General features: G+C 45.1%; 1 protein-coding gene across 1 annotated transcript in view; it reads left to right on the top strand.

Moving 5' to 3' along the window:
• The first annotated feature begins 9,892 nt into the window (after positions 1–9,892).
• MAN2A1 (mannosidase, alpha, class 2A, member 1) overlaps positions 9,893–25,935 on the top strand; it is a 101,594-nt gene continuing 85,551 nt past the window's right edge. The window contains exon 1 of the mRNA XM_015423162.1: positions 9,893–10,470. Coding sequence (XP_015278648.1) covers positions 10,336–10,470 — 135 coding nt within the window. The 5' untranslated portion in view covers positions 9,893–10,335. The remainder of the gene's footprint in view (positions 10,471–25,935) is intronic.

The raw sequence follows: 25,935 nt of genomic DNA, 5'->3' as shown, positions 1-25,935 counted from the left end.
GCATAAGAACATAAGTAGAGCCTGATGGATCAGACCAGTGGCTCATCTAGTCTACCATGCTGTTTCACAGAGTGACCAAATCAGTTGTCCTGGAGGGCCAAACCAACATAGCATAGAGGTCAATGCCTCCTAGCACTGGTATTTAGAAGTTTGCTGCCTTTAGTGTAGTGGTTAAGAGCAGCAGACTTTAATCTAGAGAACCAGGTTTGATTCCCCAACCCTCCATATGCCGCCAGCTGGGTGACCTTGGGTCAGTCACAGTTCTCTCAGAGCTGTTCTCTCAGAGCTGTCTCAGCTCCACCTATTTCACAGGGTGTCTGTTGTGGGGTGAGGAAGGGAACGAGAGTTTAAGCTGCTACAAGACTCCTTTAGGTAGTGAAGGGCGGGGTGTAAAACCAATTTTTCTTCTTCTTCCTCTTCCTCCACCCTTTTACTCAATACGGCTAGTAGTTACTGATAGGCCTCTCCTTCATGAATCTGTTTAACCCCCTTGCTCCTCCCTCAGATATCTGGCAGCATCTGCCCTCTTATGTCAGTATCACAAAAACACACTGTATCACCTCTTGAGACATAGCTCTACTCAGATAAACAAACAAACAAACAAACCCAAAACCTTTTACAAGCCTTAGGAAATTACATGCAACATATAGTTTAAATCTTAGGAAATAGAAGAGGAAAAACTCAATGTCAAGGTAGAGTCAAAGTGGTTGTGTGGTAGCTCCTCACCTCATCCCCTTCTCTGCCTCCCTCCCTCTTACAGATGGTTCCTAGATATAAGGCTTGCCCAGTTCTATTTTATTATTCATATTTTACTTGCTATGTTTATCTACTTCCTGGAATTGCCTTGCCTAACACTTCCCTCAGCCTTGCCTGCCTATAAAACAGGGATGCTTTCTCTGTCTGAAATCTGGCAGAAAGGATCCGTTGGCCAAGGGATACAGTCCCTTGGAATTTCATCCTAATTGGTTGAGAACAGAATTACAGCAGAAAATGTGCTTCCCATTGAAACCAGTGCTAATAGAAAATGAATTAAGCAGCAGTGCAGTCCTTCTATGAGCCAAACTAGATGGCATCCCTGAGTCCACCGTCCACCTGTCTGCCTTTTTAGGGATAAAATTTCCTCTGTTTGTAAATCTGCAAGGGCCCAACCCTGACTGTAATTGTGATGTTGCGGAGGGGAGGGGGAATGGCTCTGGTTTCCCCTCATGCCATTTTTCAATAACCCAAATATTTGGACTCTTGAAAACACCGAGCAGGGAAGAGGTGTCCCCCTGGCCCCGTGGCATTTGTAAATAGAAGGAATGTCATCCCTAAATGGCAGAGGTTCCCTTGCTATGATGCCATCACATCTAGTTTAGCTCTAAGACCATGGAAATAAATGGGTGTAAAGTGATGTACGGTAACTCTGCTTAGGATTGCATGGCAAAAGTAGCAGCTTTAATATCACACAATGAACAAAAATCAAATTTTTAAAAGGAATATGGACTAAAAATGAAAAAAAAGACTGTTCACCTCCCTAACCCTGAATGCATCAGGTGCCTCTTTTGCTCCTAGCCTGAGTGTTTTCCAGCTTTTGTTTCCAAAGACTTCAGGTTGCAGGCAGGCAGCACTGAAGGAGCTTGGCAGCTTCCAGCTGGTTCATCATTTTAGTAACCAGCTGCAGGCAGAGCCAAGAGGACTCTGCTGGGCTTCAACAAAAGACTCAGGTATGCTCTGATTTCTTTGCTGTTCCAGCTTTTGGAAGAATCTAGTATGGAATGTGGCCACACCTGTGTTCTGCTGAAGATCATGCCCTGTACCTTTACTTCTTGGGTGTAGGCCTCCGGTTTCTGTTGCCATCAAGATCCATCCCTGGTTTGCAAAACAGGTTACCCTGGAAATGAAAAAAAAATGCATAATCTTTTGAAGCAGGGTTCGTGCTAATAAAGCATTGTGCAGCCTACATGGCTAGATCAGGCTTAAGGCTGCCTTGCTACCTTCAGATTGCCTTTCTCCTTCAGGCTCTACAAGGCCTTTTTTACTTCCCCATCATCATATGTCACACTAGTTAAATTATGGCAGCCCTCTGATATGACCACAGTTTATTATCTGAAGTGCTGAGGGGCATCTAACATCAATTTTTATGCTCTTCGCATTTTTCCCCCCTAGGACCAGTCTCAATGATGAAAGATATCCTGGCTCCATCATGAGGCTAACCTATTATTTTCTTGGAAACTGTTTGCCTCATCATGTTAATACTAAAACAGATTAATTGAAGTGGTAAAGGTTAAAGGTAAAGGTTTCTCTTGCTCGAAAGCCAGTCGAATCCAACTCTAGGGGGCAGTGCTCATCTCCGTTTCTAAGCTGAAGAGCCAGCGCTGTCTGAAGATTTCTTCATGGTCATGTGGCCGGCATGACTAAACGCCGAGGCACACGGAACGCTGTTACCTTCCCACAGAAGCGGTATCTATTTCTTGCTTTTGAACTGCTAGGTTGGTAGGAGCTGGGGCCAGAGGAGGGAGCTCACTCTGTCATGCGGCACTAGGGTCTTGAACAATGCTCCCTCTAAGCTGTGGAGTCTTGTGAGCAAAAATTTTACTTTGTGAGCGAGCGATTTGCCTACTGCAGAAATTAGTTTGCTCTGGAGGCACCCTTCCTGAGCTAAGACAAAAATGTGTGAGCCGGAGGCTAAAAAACTGAGAGCTAGCTCACACTAACTCAGCTCAGAGGGAACACTGGTCTTGAACTGCTAAACTACAGACCTTCTCTGCAGCTCAGCTCAGTGTCTTAACCTCTGAGCCATGACCCCACCCCAACTGAAGTGGTACCATGAACTTTATAGCTATGAATGGGCCCCAGGTTTGGAGAAAAATGTAAAACCTAAAAAAAAACCCCACATCAAGGGCTTTAAAAAAGCCAAAAATGACAAAAGGAGCACCTGTAGCTTTAAGCAACAAATTCCTTCAATGGCTGTTGCTAGACAACCACAGACTTCCAATTCATTCATTCATTTAAATTTATACCCCACCCTCCCAGTGAAGGCTGGGTCAGGGCGGCTTACATAATTTTATTACATATGTAATTTTATTACATAAAATTAACAGAAACATTTAAATAGTATAATAAAACATTTAAAACAGTATTTAAAAGATTACAGTTCCATGATAAGTGCTAGTTTTGCTGTTATAAAGTTCATGATGGCTACCAAAAACTCTCTCTTCCCAGGAAGGGAATCCCTCCGGGCATCTGCGCAGCTGGGACCAAGATGGGGATGCGTCAGGGCGGCCACCGAGAGCAGCAGGTCAGTGCCATGACAGGTGGGCCGTGGCGGGGGCCCTTCCTTCTTTCCTCCCTCCCTTCCCTCACCCCCCTCGGTGGAGCGGTTTCACTCGCTCAGCCCCCGGCCCCCTCTGCTGCTTCTTCCCCGGAGGGAGGTGCCTGGGCAGGCGTGAGGGTGGCGGCGGCGGCTGGGCATGGGTCCCCTCCCTGGGCCTGGGTTCGAAGGGGGGGAGGCTCCGTGCAAGCCACTGTGCCTCCGCCTGCCTTAACCTGCATGTTTTCTCGCATCTGGCCCTGTTACCCATTTGCTCGGGCAATGACCAGCAGCATGACCAGGCGGCCGTGGGCCGGGCGGCTAGGTGCTCCGTGTCTGCCCAGCGGCCGCAGCTCAGCACGTGGTTGCGCCGGCGGCAGTGCCGGGGAGTCAAAGGCGGCAGTGCAGGGGGCGCGCTTGTCAGTGGTGGACGTGCCGGAGGGGGAGCTCGGCAACCCCGGGGAGGAGCTTCTGGACACGCCAAGTGCCCCAATCCCCCAGCAGGATAGAGAGCGCTAGGACCCAGCGAGTTCTATCGTCGGAGGCGGAGCGGAGGCAGGCAGGTGAGGGAGGAGGCGGCGCGCAGGACCTGACAAGCCTGCTGCTGTGCCTTTAAATTAAGAGCAGCATGACCAGCCACCTCAGGAGGAGCAGGAGGGGGGGAAAGAGCACCTCCTCTGCACTCCATAAGGGGAACCGGCTGCAGCCAGGCGTGCAGTCGAGGGCACCGACGTCTAGGTTTCAGCAGTGCCGGGAGCACACCGGGCTCCTGCGGGCTGCGCCGCTGCCTCCCTTCGCCATGCTGGCCAGGCGCGCTGGCCAGGCGGCCGCCCCTACCTCTCCTCCCGTACCCTAAAGGCCAGCCCGCACTCTAGGCAAATGCCTAGTTTGCCTAGCGGGCAAGCCGGCCCTGCTTTAAAGGTAAGAACCAGCACCTTGAAATGAATTCGCTATGCTATTGGCAGCCAGCGCAATGCCTTGGGCACAGGCTGGATGTGCTCCCGGATTGGGATTCCCATCAACAGCCTGGCTGCGGCATTTTGCACCAGCTGCAGCTTCCGGATTTGAGATAAGGGCAGCCCCATGTAGAGAGCATTACAGTAGTCCAGTCTCAAGGTGACCATTGCATGGATCGCTATTGCCAAGTCGCTGCATTCATGGAAGGGAACCACCTGCCTAATCGGCTGAAGATGGTAAAAGGCTGCCTTGGCAGTGGCTGCTACCTGTTAAGGAGGCATCTAGGAGCACTCCCATATTCCTAACCACCAGCACTGGCACCAAAGGTGTCCCATCGAAGGTCAGGAGTGGGATCCATACCCTCGGACCACCCCAACTCAGGCAAAGGACCTCCGTCTTCATCAAATTCAGTTTCAGCCAGCTCAGCCTAAGCCAACCAGCCACGGCTTGTAATGCCTGGTGTAGATCTTCAGGTTAGGAGCTGGGCTGACCACCCAACAACAGATAGAGCTGGGTGTCATCCGCATACTGGTGACATCACAGCCCATGCCTCTGGGCAATCTGGGCAAGGGGGCGCATGTAGATATTAAAGAGCATCGGGGACAACACTGCCCTTTGAGGCACTCCACATTCCAGTGGGTGCCTCTGGGATAGTTGATCCCCCAGTGCCACCCTTTGTCCCCAGCTTTGGAGAAAAGAGGCAAGCCACTGCAAGGCCAGCCCCTGGACCCCATTGTCGGCAAGGCGGTGGACCAGTAACGGATGGTCGACTTTGTTGAATGCTGCCGACAAGTCTAACAAGACCAGCACCGCCAGTCTCCCCCGATCCAGATGCCTCTTTGGCAGGAAGGGCGGGATACAAATATAATTAAATAAATAAATTAGACAAATATATGGAGACAGGAATGAGAGGATTATTCCAAAGGTATTTCCTGACATATAGGTGAAACAGAAGTTGGGGCTGGAAACATGCAACATACTCCATTCATGACAATAGTACAGACCAGAGGCTCTTTGTCCCTGCCTGACAGACAAAAGATTAGCCATTTGGTCAGTAGAGGATGCCTGAGGCAAGGGCAGAGACTTGCCCATTCTAGTCCTTTTTGGACTGAGCTGACAGGATAGACAGGGAGGGGGGTTGCTTGCATGGGAATTGTTTGACAACGCAGCCAGCCTGGAGAGTCTTCACTTGGCCTCTGAGTTTTCCCAGCCAAGATGTGGTTCTCTTAGCCTCCCAGCAAAAGCCACTGTTCAAGCCAAGCCTGGCTTCATGAGGGCACTGCTGGTGGGGAGGTTCAGAGGTCGTTTTGGGGTGTCTCTCTCTTGGGAAAGACCACCCCAGGTTCAGGGCTGAGGAGGCTGGCTACAAAACAGTGTCAGAGAAGAGCCACGTGGGGCAATGTGGAAGCAATGAGGGGCAATGTGGGTCCCCACCAGTGTTCCCTCTAAGCTGAGTTAGTGTGAGCCAGCTCACAGTTTTTTAGCCTCCAGCTCACACATTTTTGTCTTAGCTCAGGAAGGAGGACTCCAGAGCAAATTGATTTATGAAGTATCCAAATGCCTCGCTCACAACTTTAATGCCAGCGGCTCACAAAGTAGAAATTTTGCTCACAAGACTCCGCAGCTTAGAGGGAACATTGGTCCCCACATGTACAGTTCTTTTTTTTTGAAACCCCCAAGGGAGAAATTTTATTATTTTTCATAAGACTACTGAACTACAACAAAAAATATAGGGAGGGACTACAACTAGGGAGTCCCTTGGACTGCAAGAAGATCAAATCAGTCAATCCTAAAAGAAATCAACCCTGACTGTTCCCTGGAAGGCCAGATAATGAAACTGAAGCTCAAATACTTTGGCCACCAAATGAGAAGGGAGCACTCACTGGAGAAGACCCTGATGCTGGGAAAGACTGAAGGTCAAAGAAGACGGGGACAGCAAAGGATGAGATGGTTGGACAGTGTCATAGATGCAACAAACATGAAATTGAGCCAACTTCAGAGGACGGCGGAAGACAGGAGGGCCTGGCGGGAGATGATCCATGGGGTCGCGAAGAGTCGGACTCGACTGTGCGACTGAACAACAACAAAAACTAGGGATAAAGGAAAGATACCCACACTAACTAAAAACCCAAGAGAAGGAGATCATTTCCGTGTTAAGCTATATGTTAGTATAGTTCTCAACGTTAGGTAGCTAAGTCCCATGGAACTCAGTGAGGCTTACTACTGATTAAACACATTTAGGAATTATACAACACAGCTGCAATTCCTATACCCATGCCCTGGCTTAAGTCCTAGTGAACTCAGTAGAATTTACGTCTGTTGAAACATGCCTGTGACCTGACTGTAATTCTTTATAAACTTATTCGGAAGAACATTCCATTAGAAAAATCAGTGGGAAATTCTTCAAAGGAAACTTAGTTAGGTGCCACAATAAAACCAGGCTAAGTTAAGACATCACAAACATACTGGAGATTGTTCATGATGGATGTGTTCTCCATCCTCTTATGCCATGCATGACTGAAGATGGAAATTTTCTTCTAACTCTAATTTGTTGTAACAGCCAAAGTGGGTATATGAGAAAAAAGGACATAGTTTCCTTAACAGCAACTGGGATTTGTAACTCTGGTTTGTATGTGATGTCTGAACTGAGTCCAGCCAGACTTCTTTCACTGCAAGGGATATGGAATGGAAACTACTTTTCAAATAGTTTTAAATTGGCTACCAAGTCTAATAAAAGGTACATATTTAAACAGAAGGCACATTCAGCCTTGCATTGCACTAGTAACGTCTTCAAATGTTGACCATAAATTGCTTCCACTCACATAATTTGAGACGTGGTGAATTATAAATGTGAAGCTAATAAAATTTCCCCTGTAGTGAGCAACAGAGGAATTAGTGCCCAGTCTCCAGTGTGTGCTTAATGTGTAGTGTGATTAGTTTTTCTCTTCTGGTAAAACTATGCACTGGTTGTGGGAGATAATTTCAAATAATTGCCTAAACAATGCACTAAACCACAGTTGTAAATGAGAGTTTGTAATGCTGCAGACAGTTTGAAGAAAGCTATTGGTAGTGATACCCAAATGCAAGTTCAGCTGGATGTTCAGTACATGGAACTTATCCAGGTGTGAACTAAATGCCAACACAGAAATTGATACTGACTTGAAGTTATTTACAACAAATGTATGGCTCGAAGAAGAAGAAGAGGAGACTGGATTTCTACCCCGCCCTTCACTACCCAAAGGTGTCTCAGAGCGGCTTACAAACTCCTTTCCCTTCCCTTCCCCACAACAGACACCCTGTGAGGTGGGTGGGGCTGAGAGAACTCTGACACAAACTGCTCTTTTTCCAGGACAGCTGTGCCAGAGCTTGTGACTGACCCAAGGTCACTTATCCAGGTGTGAACTAAATGCCAACACAGAAATTGATACTGACTTGAAGTTATTTACAACAAATGTATGGCTCGAAGAAGAAGAAGAAGAAGAGATTGGATTTATACCCCGCCCTTCACTACCCAAAGGTGTCTCAGAGCAGCTTACAAACTCCTTTCCCTTCCCCTCCCCACAACAGACACCCTGTGAGGTGGGTGGGGCTGAGAGAACTCTGACACAAACTGCTCTTTTTCCAGGACAGCTGTGCCAGAGCTTGTGACTGACCCAAAGTCACATCAGCAGGTGCAAGTGGAGGAGTGGGGAATCAAACCCGGTTTTCCCAGATTAGAGTCCGCGCACTCAACCACTACACCAAACATCATGCTTTACAGAAAAAAGTGCATGATAGCTCAAGACATGTCATGCAGTTTTAAATTCCTTCTTCTATTCCATCCCTGTAACCTTGTGAAGAGCTAAATCAAACATCAAAGCAAAAGCCAACGGAGGCGCTATTGTGAAAGAACATCAGTGACACCATCTGCCATGACAGGCGGAGAACCCTCTGCCCACTTTGGGCTCTCTTGTTCTGGGTGCAGTGCCTGGCATTACACTTAGAGGTATGGGGCCATCTTCCCTGGAGTGACAGTAATATTGGAGCAAACAACAAGAGCACAGGGTTGTGGGAGAGAGAAGGACTTTCATTGTTTCCTTAAATGCCATAAAGAATTATGTGAGCCAGGAACAGTGGATCATACCTCCCCAGTGAGACCCAGCATAAGTCTCAAGGAACTTCTTGTTGAAGAAAGCGGGCGGGGGGGGGGCAGTAAAAGCTTTGGAATTCAAATTCTAGGATGCTTCAATTGTCTACTTTGCTTAGACAAAATACTTTGAGAATGTACAGTGGAAAAGCAGTGTATCAAATAAATAAGGAGATGTGTAGCAATGAATTGTGCCATCCAAAGCAGAATTCCACCCTCCTAAGCCCACTGGTTTCAATAGCCTTGGAAGGTGTAACTCTGCTTAGGATGGCACTGCAAGAGCGCGCCAGTTAAGAAGACTAAAAGTAGGAGGCAGCACAAACAGTTCCCTCCTTTTGCACACAAATAGCAAAAGTGCAAAACCAGCCCACTTAACTACTCTCCCAAAGAGCAGCCTTGAATTCTGAACTTTACCTACTGTCACTGTGCCAGGAAAGAGGCCCCGTAATCCTGCGATACAATAAGCAAATATATCAGGCAGAGGAAGGAGGAGGAAGAGAGGCTATAGGTAAAGAAGCAGAACAGGAGTCCAGCAAAGGGATTTCCTACCCAGCCAAGGACAAGATGGGGAACAGGATATTGATTCACTTATAATAACATGTGTCAACAGACACATTCATTTTAGTTAAATCAGGCCAGAAGTTCATTAGATTGCAATAAACTCCAGTGAACCCAGCTGGATTTAGTAACTACTGGATTTAGCAACTAACTTGTGGACTTTATTGTCAACGCTGCTGCCCGAGAAATTCAGCCCCGTCGTTGTTTCATCCAACAAGTGCATAACGTGTCCCTAAAGAGAACCCTGCCCCGCCCGCGCCCCCCCCCCCCCCCGCACCTGCCCTGAAATCTCTAAAGGCAGTCACAGCTGGAATGGACTCCCTAGAACTGAAGGGGAAGCCGTCACGGCAGCCGCCGCGTTCCCGACTCTCTAAAAAGCAAAAGGAATATTCTCTTCCTCACCAGGCTAATCAAGCCTCGCTTCTTTTTCTTATTGAAGGCTGCAGTCCAGCCACGCTTACCCCGGAACATACCGACACCCGCCCCCGCCCGCTTACTTTCCAAGACCCGCGCATAGGATCGGCCTTAAAGATGTTAACCCTATGGGGGAGGGGGGGAAACCCTTGTGGACACCCCTCCCCCCAATACAGCTTCTCGGGGACACGTCACCCCCTCCCGTTCCAAAGGCCGCGCTCATGGCCCTCGCAGCATTCCAGCCAGGCGGAGCGCGGGAGACTAACGGCGGCGGCGGCGGCGGCGGCGGCAGCAGCGGCACTCCCCGGGCCAACCGCTGCGCGCCTGTCTTCCCCCTGCCCACGGCGGCGCTGTGTGGCAAGCGGGCGGCGTGTCGCGGCCAGGCGCCGCCTTCCCTGCGTGCGGGAGGCGGAGCGCGCTAGGCTCCGGCGGTAGCCGCAGCAGCGGGCGCTGTTGCTGCTGCTGCACCAGCGGGCCGGCCGGCCGGGGCTCCTCCCCGCTCCCCTCTCCGCGCTGCCTGCCTGCCTGCCTGCGAGAGCGCCGAGTCTCCTTGCCTGCCGCCAGTTCCGCTCTGTGGGGCGCTCAGGCAGGCGGCGCAGGCACGGAGCTGGCGCTTTCCCTCGGAGCCTGCTGACTTCCCGGAAACTCGCGTCGGCTCCTCAGCCGGGCGTCGGCTGTGGGTCTCCCGTAGCGGGGTTTGGGGCGCCGGCCTGTGCTGAGGCGGGAGGCACTTGCCGGGGGGGTGTGTGGGGAGCCGGGAGGAAGGGGAGAGTGGCGCTGCCCCGGCCCCGCTTGCAGCTGCCCGGGCCCGGGAGGGGACCTTCGCCCTTCCAGCCGAGCCCCGGCCAGGCGGCGGGGCCGGGACTCTTCGCGAGCGCGCCCAGAAGTTTAGTTGGAGCCGGAGCCGCGGTTGGGAGGGGTGCGGGGCGTGCTCGCCGGCGGCTCTCATTCTTCAGCCTGCTTTTCCTCCTCCTCGGCTGACGCGGCGATGAAGCTGAGCCGGCAGTTCACCGTCTTTGGCAGCGCGATCTTCTGCGTGGTGATCTTCTCGCTCTACTTGATGCTGGATCGGGGTCACTTGGACCACCCCAAGAACCACCGCCGCGAGGGCTCCTTCCCCCAGGTGAGTGGGAAGGGGGACCCGTTGGCAGCGATGTGCAGCTGCCCCCCCCCATTAGTAGAAGGGAGAGGAAACGGATCTGCGGGGGAAGGGGGTTTCAGCTTACTCTAGCAAGTGCGAACTCAGAGGACAAAGATGCAGACGCTACAATTGCAGCCTTGCTAAAATGAGAGAGAATTGGAAGGGGAGGGCGGTGGCGGATGGAGGAAGTCGTAGGGGGGGGGGGCAAAAGGGTAAACTTGCTCCCTTGGGGCCGCTGCTGGATCAGGAAGGGCGTACCAAGCTTCCTCTCCCCCCGTTCCGTTCCTGTCCAGGCTTAATCGAATGCGTCCCGCACTGGTCTCTAATGGGATCTGTTTTCAAGGAAATGTGCATAGGATTGTAGCTTCTGTAGGGAGAGATCTGTCTCCTCCTCGGCGTTGAAAAGAGAGCTGAAGTAGCTCCAGAGCTTCTGGGTTGAATGTGAGGCGCAGCTCTGGAGTATATGGTGATATTAGGGCTCTAGAGTTTGAGCCATGTTCTCACTGCTGCTGAGGAACCCTAGGCAGGGATTAGAGCTGCCAATTGGAGTGTGTGTGTGTGCAGGGCCGGCTCACTCACTAGGCGATCGCCTAGAGCAGGACGGCCCTTAGGGGCACCAAACTGCACCCGGCCCCATACTCTGGGAGTTCCTTGATTATTTGTGTTTTTCATTCTTCCTAAAATGCATTTATTTTTGAAAATTGGTGGGCGCACGGGGGTGGGGGGTGGCAGAAGGGATCCTCGCCTAGGGTGCAAAATAAGCTGGAGCCGGCCCTGTGTGTGTGCTCTTGCAAACTGCGGTGTCCTGATAAAGTCATCACAGGGAATGTCACTGGGACAAAAAATCCCAACTTCCAGTGTAGGCAAATGGGGTCTGAACTTGCTGAGACTGAGAGGGGGAAAGATCATGAGTTCATAGTGGATGATAGCTCAATGAAAGCGTGAACCCAGTGTGCAGCAGCAGTGAAAAAGACAAACTCTGTTAGTATTTATTAGGAAAGGGATTGACAGTAAAATGGCTGATACTGTAATGCCCCTGTGTAGATCTATGGTGCGGCCTCATTTGGAATACTGTGTACAGTTCTGCTCACCATATATCACAAAGGACTTTGTAGAGCTGGAAAAAGTACGGCGTTGGGCAACCAAGATGACTAGGGGTTGGAACACCTTCCCTAGCTGAAGAGTTTGGGACTTTTCAGTTTAGGAAAGAAATGTAAGGGGCAGGGGAGAGACATGATAGAGGTTTATAAAATTATGCACAGGGTGGAGAGTATTGACAAAGAGACATTTTTTGCCCTCTCCCAAAATACTAGAACTCGAGGGCATCCAGTGAAATTGATGGGCAGTAGGTTCAGGACAGACTAAAGGAAATACTACTTTACACTGAGAGTGATTAAAATGTGGAATTTGCTGCCAGAGGATGTAGTGATGGCCACAGGAATAAACAGCTTTAAAAGGGGATTAGATAGATTCATGGAGGATAAGTCTATCACAGGCTACTAGCCATGGTGACTGAGGGGACACTAAACCTCTGAATCCCAGAGCCAGGAGGCAACATCAGGGAAAGGCCTTGGTATCTCTGCCCTGTTGTTGGCCATCGAGAGGAACTGGTTGGCCACTGTGTAAAACAGGATGCTGGACTAGATGGACCACTGGTCTGATCCAATAGGGCTCTTCTTTTGTACTTACGGATGCTTTGGGAACCCTTGTCATATCAGCTGCTTCCTAGGAGTGCACCCTGTCTCTTTCCTCAATTTCACACATGTGGGCATGTAGGGAACTTCCTGTTTTACAGTCTCTATTTTACAGTCTCTGTAGGAGTGTTGAGCAAAGTGTCTCATTGGCATAGATCACTGTAGCTTTGTTCTGTTTGTTTCTTTTATTTATATTATGTTCTTTATTTCATGGGTGGAGCATAGCATAGCCCCATTTTCACAACAGTCCTGTGTGGTAGGTTAGGGTTATGAAACTGAGTGGCCCAAGGTCACAAAGTGAGCTTTGCACCTAGGTTTTCCTGTTCACCGTTCAGCACTATAACTGCCTCCCTTCTGTTGCTAACTTAGAAGTTAGGGCAATGTGAAAATACTGGGCTTATTCTCAGCTTTTCATTCCCTCCTCCTTTGTCGCCTGCTATTATGCATCTGAATTATTCGAGGCAATTCTGATTGGGTGATCCAAGTGAACTCTTGCACTTGAAAATTATCTAGGGGCAAATCAAGGGAAGGGTGAGGGAGAATTTGCTGAGTGTTGTTTTCCTTTCGATAAGTCACTGCAGACAAATTCGAGATATGAGTTCTGTGTATGTAGAAGTGTGCATCTCAATTAGATAAGGCTTTCCTATGGTAAAAACGGCTCAGCTCGCCTTTGACAGGATACTGTATTAAGAAGATGATACCTAAGTTGAAACTAATGGTTAACTTCTGGTGCATTCTTGCTTTCATCAGCAGTGGCTCCTCTTACGTTATTTACTTTGAATTAACACTGTCAGTCTCACAACAGGTGATGTAGAAAAATAAGTATGTGTGTTGCAGAATTTGCTATGGGAGATAAATCTTGCCTTCTTTAAAGTCTGCGGTTGTAAGTGCTGGTAGGACAGTGCAGATGAAAGTGAACACTGCTAGTGATAGAATACACCAATGTCAGAAACTCACTACTTGGTGTTTTACTATGAACACTTTAAAAGTGATGGTTATTGGAGTCTATGGAAAATGTGTATGACAAAAATGGCATGACTTTTTCAGTGAGCATTGCTTCACAAAAAGCTGCTTTGGAAAGCTTTACTGTACCATGGATTGCAGGTTAGTTACATTGCAAATGAAGTTCAATGTACATAGATGGCAAGATACAATAAATATACTTTACATATTCAGCTGACAGTCTGAACTAGTGGTGACTGATTGATGAAAGACACCTTGGAGTCGTGATGGATAGCTCATTGACAATGTCAACAGAGTGTGGAGCTGTGGTGAAAAAGGCAAATTCTGTGTTTACGGATTATTAGGCAGGGGGCTGAAAATAAAAGGGCTTTTACTCTGTTGTCCTTGTATAGTATGGGATGGTGGCATCTGAAATATTTTGTACATTCCTGGCCACCTGGTTTAAAAAGGTATCTTAAAGCTGCAAAAGGACTGAAAGGTGCAACAAAAATGATCAGTTGTTTGGGACAGTTTCATTATGAGAGCGGGCTAAGTGGCTTGAGGCTTTTCATTTCAGGAAAAAGGGAGCTAATAGGGGTACATAACAGGTTTATAAAACTACCTGTAAGAATACAGAGAACTCATTTCCCTTCTTGTACAATAAAGGAACTCTGGGGCCCCTAATGAATCTAGTGCCCATTCAGGACGACTCAGTGTTTCCCCTGGAACTCATGAGTTATCTTGTGGAACTCTCTGGAACATGTGATGATGGTCACAAACTGATGGCTTGAGTGGCTGGAAAAGAGCAGCTACACAGATTGATGGAGGATAGGCCCATCATGGCTGTTAACCTATAATGGCTAAATAGGACCACCATATCTGGTGACTCTACGCCTCTCTAAATGCCAGTTGCTGGAGGACAGCAGTAGGGGGGGAGGCTTTGTCTTCTGTGCCCCCCACTGTGGGCTTCCTGGGCTATCTGGTTGGCCTCTATGGGGAAACAGGGTGGTGGTCTGAATGTTCTGTCTGTGTGATCCAGCAGGGCTTCTTATAGGTTGTTCCTGCATATTGTGTATTAATGCCTGTGCTACTTGAGCCTTATTTTTGGAAAGCATTATAAAGATTAGTGTGATGACCCTGGCATTTATTGGAGAGGTCTTAGCACAGGGATCACTTGGTAAATTGGATTAGATGGGTGTTGAGTGTCTTTTGCTGTACTCCTGAGGCTAAATACACCCTAAACTCCCTACCACAATAAGGAGCTGAACCCACAAATTGAAGGAACAATTGAAACTCAGGATTTGGAGCTTCAGTTAAAGGAGGTATCAAATTATAACTGCCAGTTTCTAATTCTACTACCCCTCTCCCCTCTCCAAAGGGATAATGTATTTTTAGCAGTTTGCTCAAAATGCATTCATGTATGGCGAGGTAAATAAATTTATATTTTGGGCTTAGTTCTTTCCCCTAGATGATATGACAGGCACATATATATACTTGCTTGCTTAAAGAATAACCACAGCAAGAAGCAGCAGTTCCTAAGTTAGAAACCCAGAATCCTCTCTCTCTGTTTCACAGAGACACACAGTATGGTTGAAATATCCCACATTACATCCTTACAGGTGTGAATTAGCCCCAGCGCTCAGTGTGAACCGGAAGGTAGAACAATAGACCCAGGGCAAGTTTAGGCTTGTTTTCACAGGCAATACCCAGCTGTGTGTTGGGATACTGTCTTGAGGTATCAGCTAATGTGTATAACTTTGCCCCTTACAGATAGAGCATGCTGGCCCAAGCAGATACATACTCTCAGAGGATTGTATTTAGCTGGTTAACCGGACAATTTTATGCGGTGTATTCCTAATTCCTAATTTCATGTGTTTCAGAGTTTTACTACTCAGGACACATCTCATTTTATAAGATGTGAACTGAAAATAAGAATTTCCAAGTGATCTAAACATATTCAATACTTAATTTAATATTTGGAGAGAGTCCTATAATTTTGACTTGGAAATAGTAGACTAGATAATAGTGTAAGCAATATCATTTATTATGACAAGATGCTGTTTAAATGTCTGAAAGTTGTAAGGATCTTTAGTGTTTCTCATAGATGAATAAAATGCTTCTTGCAGTAAGTATGCCTCTTTTTTTGGGTCTGTGTAGTGCCTTTTCAGGGGCTGCGGTGGCTTAGAGGTTAAGATACTGAAGCTGCAGATCGGAAGGTCTATAGCTTAGCAGTTCGAGACCCTAGTGCCGCATGACAGAGTGAAGCTCCCATCTCTGGCCCCAGCTCCTGCCAACCTAGGAGTTCAAAAGCAAGAAACAGTGTTCTTTGTGCCTTGGTGTTTAGTCATGCCGGCCACATTTTTTTCTTTCAATTTATTTATTAATTGTCACAAAAGTCATTTATTGAGATACAATAACATAGAGGTGCATCTCAACAATGTTCCAAAATTTCATCAGAATCAAAGAGAATCTTAACATTTCAATTAAGAGATCTTCTACAATTCAGTATAACATCAATGGCTTTAAGTCTACAGAATTAATTAAGCAAGGAAAACAGATATTGATCTTTCCCAACAAACTGTTGTGATAGCGCCGGCCACATGACCCCGGAAACATTTTCAGACAGCGCTGGCTCTTCAACTTGGAAACAGAGATAAGCACTGCACCCTAGAGTCAGATTCAACTAGCTTTCAAGCAAGGGAAACTTATTTTTAGTGCCTTTTCACCTGGTAATAATCTTGCTTTTAAACATTGGCCATTATGTTCATAGAATAGTTTCCAGGATTCTGAAGTCTTGTTAAACAAATGTTCGTTACCTTAATATTGTCAGCAGCTGTATGACAATGTTAGGGCAACCAATATTACTTTAACAAGGCTATAACATTGTAAATATTGGTGTTGTTTAGATGTTGTGTTATTTGACTTTCACAACCTTTGGTTAATACTTGTTCCTAATAGAAAGTTGTATTTATTTCAGTAGTTCTTTGTGTAAATAATAGAGAGTAACAAAGTTGCCAATGTTATCAAAAGTACAGGTTCATTTGGATTTAATTGTAGAAAACAAAAGGCTCATTTAGTCTGAATTAAGAGGTTTAAAGTAAAAGAGGTTACTTTAAACATTTGATGTATTTCATGACCTTTATGCTAAGTATTGCTTACTATTAAATAATTGTAACAGGCTCTGAGAGAGGGATACATTCAAAGGAAGCTAGATTTTTTGTGCAGTATGTTCTTAAAGACTACATTGCCCTCTCAAGGATACTTTGGCGCTACTGGGCAAGGGCTGCATTATGGGAACTTTGATCTCTGTTCACCAGCATGATTCATCTCACATGTCTTCAGTAAATGAAGAAGTTCTATTCAAATCAAGAATCTGTATAAGCAGGGTCTCAATTATTCTTAGCATTCCACAATTAAGGATACAATTGCCCATTAGTCTCCAATTTTGACATATTTATTTTCTTCACTGTGTTTCCCCTTGAAATTGAACCCAAACACATGGTAACCATATAAATATTTATTCTCTGCTCTTATGACTGCAGTCTTGAGCAATAACAGTTCAACAACATAGTAGCAGTAAGGAATGTTTGTTTGTTTGTTTTATTAAATTTCAATATTGTTCTCCCCACGAGCAGGCTCAGATAATGTAAACGGCAGTAAATAGTAACAACAACAACAATGATAGTAGTAGTAATAGTAAATATACCTATAACAGCTCAAACATCAGATTATCCAAGTCTAACTATCTATTGAATTTGATTACATAAGAAAAAAACTTAGTAACATCCAGGGTAGTTTCTTGGTCACTTCCAGCCATGGTAACCATATAAACTAAGCTTGTTATTCCTTAGTTGTTGTAGATTTTCCAGGCTGTATGGCTGTGGTCTTGGCATTGTAGTACCTGACGTTTTGCTAGCAGCTGTGACTGGCATCCTCAGAGGTATAACACAGAAAGGTGGAGTACTCTCTGTGTCAACGTGAGAAAAAATTCTCCATCTAAGCTGGGGAGTCTTGTGAGCAAAAATTCTAATTTGTAAGCTACTGGCATTAAAGTTGTGAGCAAATGATTTGGCCATTGCATAAATTAGTTGGCTCTGGAGCCATCGTTCCTGAGCTAAGACAAAAATGTGTGAGCTGAAGGCTAAAAAACTGTGAGCTACCTCATACTAACTCATCTTAGAGGGAACACTGGTAGGCAGTTTATTTGTCAAATTTATACCCCATCCTCCTAGCCAAGGCTGGCTCAGGGCGGCTTACAGAACAAGTAAAAGACAACAATAAGTAATTTAAATAGTCTTAAAACCATATAAACAATTTCAACATTAAAAGGTGCTAGTAATAGTGATGCTAATAAGTTAATTAGAAGGTTAACAAATTAAATTAAGATTAAGATGGTGGTCGACCTTCAGTATACCATCCTAGTGGTCGACCCAGATCTAACATTGTGTGGCTGGCACAGGCTGTTTTGATGACTTCAGGGAACATGGTTCTCCCTTGGGGCAGCTCCTAATTGAAAGCCTGGCGGAAGAGCTCCGTCTTGCAGGCCCTGCAGAACTGCGCAAGGTCCTGCAGGGCCCTGATCTCTTCTGGGAGCTCAGGAAGGTGGGGTAGAGCTGAGTCATTATCTTGTAGGAGTTTCCCAGGCTGTGACATGCTAATAGAGGAGCTTTTCTGAGTTTGGTTCTGGTACATAGATGATACCTTTATCATTTGGAGCCACGGAGAGGTAGAATTGATGGACTTTTTAGACCACCTCAACAAAATCCACCTGAACATACAATTGACCATGGAAAAAGAAATCGAGGATAAACTCCCATTTTTAGATATCATGGTCATCCACAAAGCTAACCTCCAGTTAGGTCACAAGCAATGCTCCCTCTAAGCTGTGGTCACAAGGTCTACAGAAAACCAACTCACATGGATCGTTATTTACCAAAAACTCCAATCACCACACTCAGCAAAAAAGAGGCATAATCAAAACATTATGTGAATATGTGAACTGCACTTTCTCATCGATGAACTAAATCATCTAAACCACTCACTTCAAGCAAATGGCTACTCTAAGAATGAAACCAGAAGAGCAATTAAACCAATGAGGAAAAACAGTCTCCCACAGGAAAAGTGTTTTTGCCATATATCAAAGGAATCACTGATCAGATGAGAAAACTTATGAAAACACACAACCTACAAACAGTATTCAGACCCACCAAAAAAATACAACAGATGCTACAATCGGCAAAAGACAGAAGATACACCCTCACTTCTGCAGGAGTATACTGCATACCCTGAAGTTGTGGACAGGTTTACATCGGGACCACACAGCATAGCATCCAGACAAGAATAAAAGAACATGAAAGACACTGCAGACTTGACCAGCCTGAAAAATCAGTAGTGGCTGACCATAGCCTAACTCAAACAGGACACAGTATCTTATTCCAAGACACTGAAATGCTGGACAACACATCCAATTAACATGTCAGATTACACGGGGAAGCCATTGAAATTCCTAAACATAAACATAATTTCAACAGGAAAGAAGAGAGTTTAAAAATAAATAGGCATGGTTTCCTGTACTGAAAAACACAAAATGCTCTACATCCAGCACTACAGATAAGATTAGAATTTCAACAGCCAATCCATATGCAAAGAACCTCCTCAGGAAAGCTCCTCCATTAGCATGTCACAGCCTGGGAAACTCCTACAAGATAATGACTCAGCCCTACCCCACCTTTCTGAGTAGATATAAATTACCTGCCTACCATTTTTCTTCTCACATTGACACAGAGATAACTCCACCTTTCTGTGTTATACCTCTGAGGATGCCAGTCACAGCTGCTGGTGAAATGTCAGGTACTACAATGCCAAGACCACAGCCATACAGCCAGGAAAATCTACAACAACTAATGAACTCCGGCCGTGAAAGCCTTTGACGACTTGTTATTCCTGTTTGGTACTTGAATCTGTTAGACATCTTCATTACGCTGCATGCTAATTTACTGCTCAATCTCTGCCTATATGTATGGACTGATAACTTCCATTTTGTTGTATCTGAAGAAGTGTGCGCGCACACGAAAGCTTATACCTTGACTAAAACTCTATTGGTCTTAAAGGTGCCACTGGACTCAAACTTTGTTCTGTGGTGTTCAGAGTTACCACTGACTTCTTTATCATACTTGTCCCGTATACTTGATGGCAAAAGTATAATTATTCAGCTGCTGGACTGTGAACCTGCATCATAAGTCTGCATTGGAAGTGTGGTTTACACAGTATTTTGCTTTTTTGAATAATTGTGCCTAAGTACTAGAAAACCCTGATGCAGTCAGAGATCTAATTTTATCTGTTCTTTGATAAATTTCAGTATCCATAATCTCAGATATTTAACAGTATTTATTGTGCGCATTGTAGTTTCAGTGTTCAGAATGCTCCACCTATATTGTTCTACAGCTCTGTAGGCCAGTACCTTCCCTTATTGTAGATAGGGGTATTGAAGCAGAGTGTGGTTACCCTAATGGTGGAAGTGAAATTTGAATTGGGTGGGTCTCCTGAGCATTTTCCTTGGCAGCACCAACTTACTGGAATGAGCTCCCGGGCGAGATCAGGGCCCTGCGGGACCTCTCACAGTTCTGCAGGGTCATGAAAACTGAGCTTTTCTGGCAGGCATTCCAGTAGGAGCTGCCCTGATTAGCTAGGCCCTGAGCCGATCTATGTCTAGTTATTTGGTGGTTGCACCGCCAAATGTGTTTAAATGCATTTTATCATATTATGCCGCCATCGATATACCAATGGTTTCAAATGGTTTATTATGTATTTTTATACTAAAATGTTTACTGTTTTATTGTTTTTATGTAAGCTGCCCTGAGCCTGCCTTGGTGGGGAGGGTAGGTTAAACGTTAAATAATAAATAAATAAATAAATGATATGTGATACCTGTTCAAAAGAATCACATCATCCCAATATGACACAAGTAACAGAACTTTGAAAATCATTAACGTATTTGAAAGTATGCAGTAAGTTCCTGCTGTATGGAGTTCAGATTACTAGAAAGGCACATCTGAACAGCCACTTATTTCAGTGCCGTGTTTTGAAACTGTGTCCTTCAAAGTCTTTCAGAATAGTTAAAAGTATGGCATATCTACTTGTTTTATTTTGGAAATCATCTGTTTTGCTGCAGGCAGAAGCTAAACTTGAATTCCACTTTGAACTTGATGCATTTTCTGAAAAAAATGGATGTTACCTGGTTGCTTAAATCATATTGGTTTGTACTTAAGGGAATCTTTATATAATGTAGGGTCATAATCCATAGTCCTTTGTGACACAGCCCAGAATGTACAGAATAACGTTTTGGGGGGCTGTGTGTATTTATTTATATAACGCCTCTCCATTTCTCTTTGGCTCACTCTATGCATACAAGGATACTAAGCAAGATGATATTTTGCTGAAGGCCAGTACTGTAATCCTATGCATACTCATTTGGAAGTATGTCCCAATGAACAAAATTGGGCTTACTTCCAAGTAGACATTTCTAAGATTGAGTCCAAAGTGTCTAGAACATTCTAGCAGCAAGGAATGATATTTACTGGATAAAATAGTGGTTTTCAGTAAGAAGACTATCCGTGTATATCCATGCTATTTGATTTGGTAAAGTCATAGCTATAGAGAATTCACATAGCACATAGAGGATTCACTATAGAGAATTCACATTGCAGACGTCAGGTAGCTGAACAGCATAAAATAAGAGAAGAATAGATTTTGTGCATGATCCTGATGACATTTTGGGTGACTATTGAGTTACTATAGTCCGCGGCCCGATTCCCCCCCTTGAAGGCCGCCAGCGCTGGCAATGAGCCGCTCGCAGCGCCCCGATTTCCCTCCCCCCTTGAAGGCCGGCGGCGGTGGCGATGAGCCGCTCGCCGCGACCCAATTTCCCTCACCCACCCACTCACCCACACAGTTGCAGGCTGGTTGGGGGTGGCAACCCGATTATTGCACGCCTGTTTCCGGCCCTCCCCTGCCCGCCCACCCACCCACCCACCCCTGCTTCAAAAACCCCTCGGAGCCCTACAGGCTTCCGGGGACAGCAGGCAATGGGCAGCGGCAGCAGTGCTGAGCCAACCCCCACCCTATTTTTGCCCCTCCCCCCACCTACGCCAGCTTTCAGGGGCGGCAGGCCACAGCCGGCGACGGTGAGCCAACCCCCAACAGCCCGTTTTCGCTGCTCCCCCCCACCTTCATCCAGCTTTTGGGGGCAGCAGCGGCGCTGAGCCAACCCCTCCGCCCCTTTTTCCCCACTACCCCCCTTCCTCACTCTCTTTCTTTTTCCCTATCTCCCTTCATTCTTTCCCTCTCTCACTTTCTCCCTTCATCCCCATCGCTTTGACTTCTTCCCCCCTCCCTCCCTGTCTGTCTGTCTGGCTTACTGTCTGTCTGTCTATGTCTTCCCCACCCCTTCTTCCTCCCTCCCTTCCTCCCTTCCTCCCTTCCTCTCTTTCTCCAAACCCCTCTATCCATCTACCTATCTATCTACCACCCATCCACCCTACCTTTCTAGGGCCCATTGTCTTCGTCCACAATGGGCTTTGCTCCCTAGTATAATTTATAATGCCTAACAAAGTCAGATAATTCCTCTCCCTTTTTTTTTTACATTGAAAATCATCCTTTAATACAATCTATCTGTGTAAGCCACCCTGAGCCTGCTTAGGTGGGGAGGGCGGGGTACAAATTTGAAGTAATAAATAAATAATTATTTGGTATTAAAAGGTAGAGTGTAGATTACAGCACGCAGTATTCAGTTTTAATTTTAAATTTAGTCATTTTTAAGATGAGATGCATACTTGGAATTTTTTGGAAATATCAGTCCTGTTGTGCTAGGTGGATACAGACATAACTGTTATATTTTGAGTCCTGTTTTAGAAGTCATGATGTAGAAGTGTAATAAAGAGCAACAGTTCTTGTCTGCATTACATGCATCCTCTCCTCCAAATGAAGCAGCTGAGACAGAAGATAAACCTTTATACTAGTGCCCTATTTTATGCCAAATGTGTGTTGAAACTTCAGGGTCTAATATTGTGGTATCTTTTTTCTTTAAAAATACATTTCAGTTCAAAAGGAAGTACTATCTTCCTTAGCCTCCAACCTGGTTGCAGTGAGTATGTTGGCCTAAAAATAGTTTTGTCTACTGCTCATCTTGCTTACCCCCAATCTGAGAAAGCTGCAGTAGAGATGGAATGCTAGAAATCCCCTTATTATATTTAGGAATATGCTTTGCTATAAGTTAAGTTGTTAGAAGCCTTTATTGAAGTTGGTCTTGAATTCTAAATTCCCAGATAAGTTGTGTTCAGGGTTGGTCATTTCACTGGTTAGTTGACCAGTTACATATAGGTCAGATAGTTTTAAAACATTAGTTAAAATGATTAAAAAAATTAATAATGAACAAGTCTGATCCTTCTTCCACCTAGGAAACAAATTGGTTGACTTGAAAGCAGTGTTAAAAATGAAATAATTACTTTTAAAACAAAGCTGGAAATTATTTCAATAAATATGAACAGTTCTCCTCTTTGGCTTTTATCATGGAGCACCAGGGTTAGCCTACTGATTCACACTTCAAGAAAAAAAATTAAAACAAAGCAAAATAATGGCAGTTTTGTCAGTTGTAGAAGGAGGTCAGTAGGAGAAACACAGCCATGGTGCTAGGTCTGTTACCTACAGTTGCAAGGTTGACGGCCAAGCAGTTCTTCCTTTTATTAGCAAAGGATATCAAAATAATAAAAAGATAAACTCTATCCTATGTGGGCATTATTGGCTTCATGAACTATTTGATCACAATCGAGTAGATGCTCATTTGTCTGCCGTGCCAATACTGGTCTCTATTAGGGATGGGCACAAACTGGGAAAATGGAGGTTCGTCCCAGTTTGTGATTTGTGAGGTCACATGAACCACAAACCTCCCTAAACCTCCCTGTTTACCGAACCGCCTTTCTGCTGGGATTGGCTCCTTGAGACCAGCAGAATAGAAGGGGGGGGGATCTTAAGAGATCTTCCCTCCCTCCTTTCTGCTGGCAGCAGCTCCCCAAGGCCAGCAGAGTAGAAGGGGTAGAGGAGCTTGCAAAAGCCATTTAAAGGAAATGTTCCCTTTAAATGGCTTTTGCAAGTGGGCGCTGTGTGCAAGTGAAGTCCAAGTAGCAAGTTCTCGGTATCTTCCAACCACATTTTATGAACAAATAATTGTGTGGGAATACTTTCAAGAGAAAAAGTAGATAAGGAGTTTCACCCTGTCTGTGCCTACTGATTTCCCTTGCAAATGCAACATGTATTGTGAACAGGCATATTTGGTTGTGGTTTTGGAGCAATGCTAGGGAGAGACAGCTTAGGGAGGCATTTTCAGGGGAGAACTGGCAATTAGGGAAAGTGTTAACTACCCCTTCCTATCTGGTGATTGTCCCAGCCACCCTTCCCTGGCTTTCATGTTTTCTTTGTAAAATGTAGCTCCCTTCTCTGTTGATGGACTTTCCACATGACTACTGCAGTAACAGAGCAGCAGCAGGGCCCATTGATAAAATACTGTTAAAGCAAGTTCAAGGATATTGTTAAAAGTATAACCTTGTTTTGCGGAACTCAGTTGCCAGCAACATTTTTTAAAATAATCCAGCGCTAAGGGAGAGAGAGATGCAGATAGATAGATCCAAATTTCAATGTATTTGTCAGTCTCTCGCTTGTGTCCACTATCACCACCTCTCAGCTTAACCTGTTTCTTGGATATGGCGATAAAATCTGTCTCTGTATGTGAGGACTATGTAATCTTGGTGACGGGGTAAAATGTTTAGGCACCACTAGGTCATGGGTGCCTGAAATTTTTCCCCTTCAGTATATAGTGGACATTTAATTAAAGATCGGCACATCATGATGTTTACATTACTGGCACTTTGCTCATCCAAGCAATATCAGTTCAAGGGCTCATACCCTGATAAAAGAAAAAAGAAAGTCACTTTGATTCTACAGAGTTGACTGGATGGCCTTAATGTTGTGTAGTTTCAGGGATTTTCCACTTTGAAAAATCTTTTTGAGACATTCTTCTCTCAAAGGTAGAATTCTTTGTCCAGGCTTAATTTCTTTCCTGTAAGAAGATTCCTTAAATACGTAAATGAATTTCTAGGTTTTCTTAGCCTACAGGAACTGGACATTGTTAACATTTATCATATTTTATAGGAGACATTCTATATTTAGCCTATTCCAGCTCCATAATCATCCATATTTCTCTAATTTTAGCACTGTATTTGAAGAAGTTGCAATATTGCATTGTGGTAAAAAACCGAGCTGGAAAGCTAGTCACATTACAATTGTTCAATGCTTAGAATTTGTACATTAGATAATACAATAGTATGCCTGAGGCATTAATAACACCAGTTCAGCTGATGTGAAGTAGTGCTGGAAATGGAACAGTTAAGACAGACCTGAGTTTCAGTCCCTTCTTGGCCAACAAGTCATTTTCCCTCAGCCTGTCTTATTTTGCTGGATTGTTTTGATAACTCTGTATATATACTGGCCTGAGTTCATGCTAAATACATATTATTTGAAGTATTCATTGTATAAAAATATTTTCTAACTGTTTTTGCGTAAGAAGAAATTCAATACTTTGGCTTCCAAGAACTCCATACAGCTCCAGTCTTTCTCACAGTTTGGAAAAATGCATGTAATTGTGCTGAGAATTAAAAAAAAAATCTATAGCTAGTGATCCTGATGCATACATATTTGATTTGGAAGAGGATTATTAAAGAATTGAAACCTCGGCCCTGTGAAAATTGATCAAGCAATTCCTCACAAATTGTGAATGCATACAGATCTGATTCTGTATTATTAGAGGCACAATTATACACCAATCAAATATGTGACTTCATAAGCGAGAGATGTAATACCGTGGCTTGGGAGACACATGTGGCTCTTCTGGGCATCATCCCAATAGGAAGCCTAAGTTCCCTTTCCTTCCTTTGCTGCCTTCCATATCTTTCCTCAGCACAAAGTAGAGCAGGTCCTGCAGCGGTTGGTCAGATTAAAGCCAGCAGGCTCTGCAGAGAAAAGTCAGATGTTTCACCTTTCCCCACGCTTGGATGGCCAGTAATGCTGTGAGCTTCAGACATCTTCTGAACCCTCCCTCACATATGTAAGGTTTGCCGCTTCAATCCTATGCAAACTTAACAGTGAGTAAATTCCATTGAACAAAGTGGGACTTCCTCTTGTGTAAACATATATAGGATGACACTGTCCCTGGTTTTTCATGTGGAGGATTTTCAAGGCATTCAGCCTTCTGCTAAATGATGAAGTGGGAAGAGAAGAGTAGGGGGAGGTCTTTAGAATTCGGGATAATTTCAGCATTATTAAGGGGTCCAAGATAAAATGAACATTTTTGTTTTTGAAACACAGTACAACTTGCCCAAGGTGATTATGAAAGGTTGTGGAGAGATATGGGTTCTGTATATGAGGTTGGATCAACATATGCAGCTGAATGAGGTGGTGGAATGGGGCATACCAGTGTGGAAAGCTAATCCATTAAACCAAACTCCTTGGAAGTAAACACTTAGCATGGAGAAAGGGTCTAACCATCTCATATCCTGCAATGCTAGAATTCAGCTTGAAGGGAACTTCTGACTTATGGGAGCATTTACTTTTTAACATACAGCCTAATAAGAAAGTTCTGAAGGGAAAGCTTGTACACTGTTTCCTGTCATAAGTCTGATGTGCAAGTCTTCCTCACTCCAGTTACACAAGGGGATGGCCAAGATCCAGCAGTGGTGGATAGATTCAGGGTTAGGATTATAGT

This window comes from Gekko japonicus, unplaced genomic scaffold (assembly GCF_001447785.1).
Source record: "Gekko japonicus isolate JY-2015 unplaced genomic scaffold, Gekko_japonicus_V1.1 scaffold621, whole genome shotgun sequence".
NCBI classification, from domain to species: Eukaryota; Metazoa; Chordata; class Lepidosauria; order Squamata; family Gekkonidae; genus Gekko; species Gekko japonicus.
The sequence above is the reverse complement of the archived record's forward strand: the minus strand, read 5'-3'. Positions and strand labels throughout refer to the sequence as shown.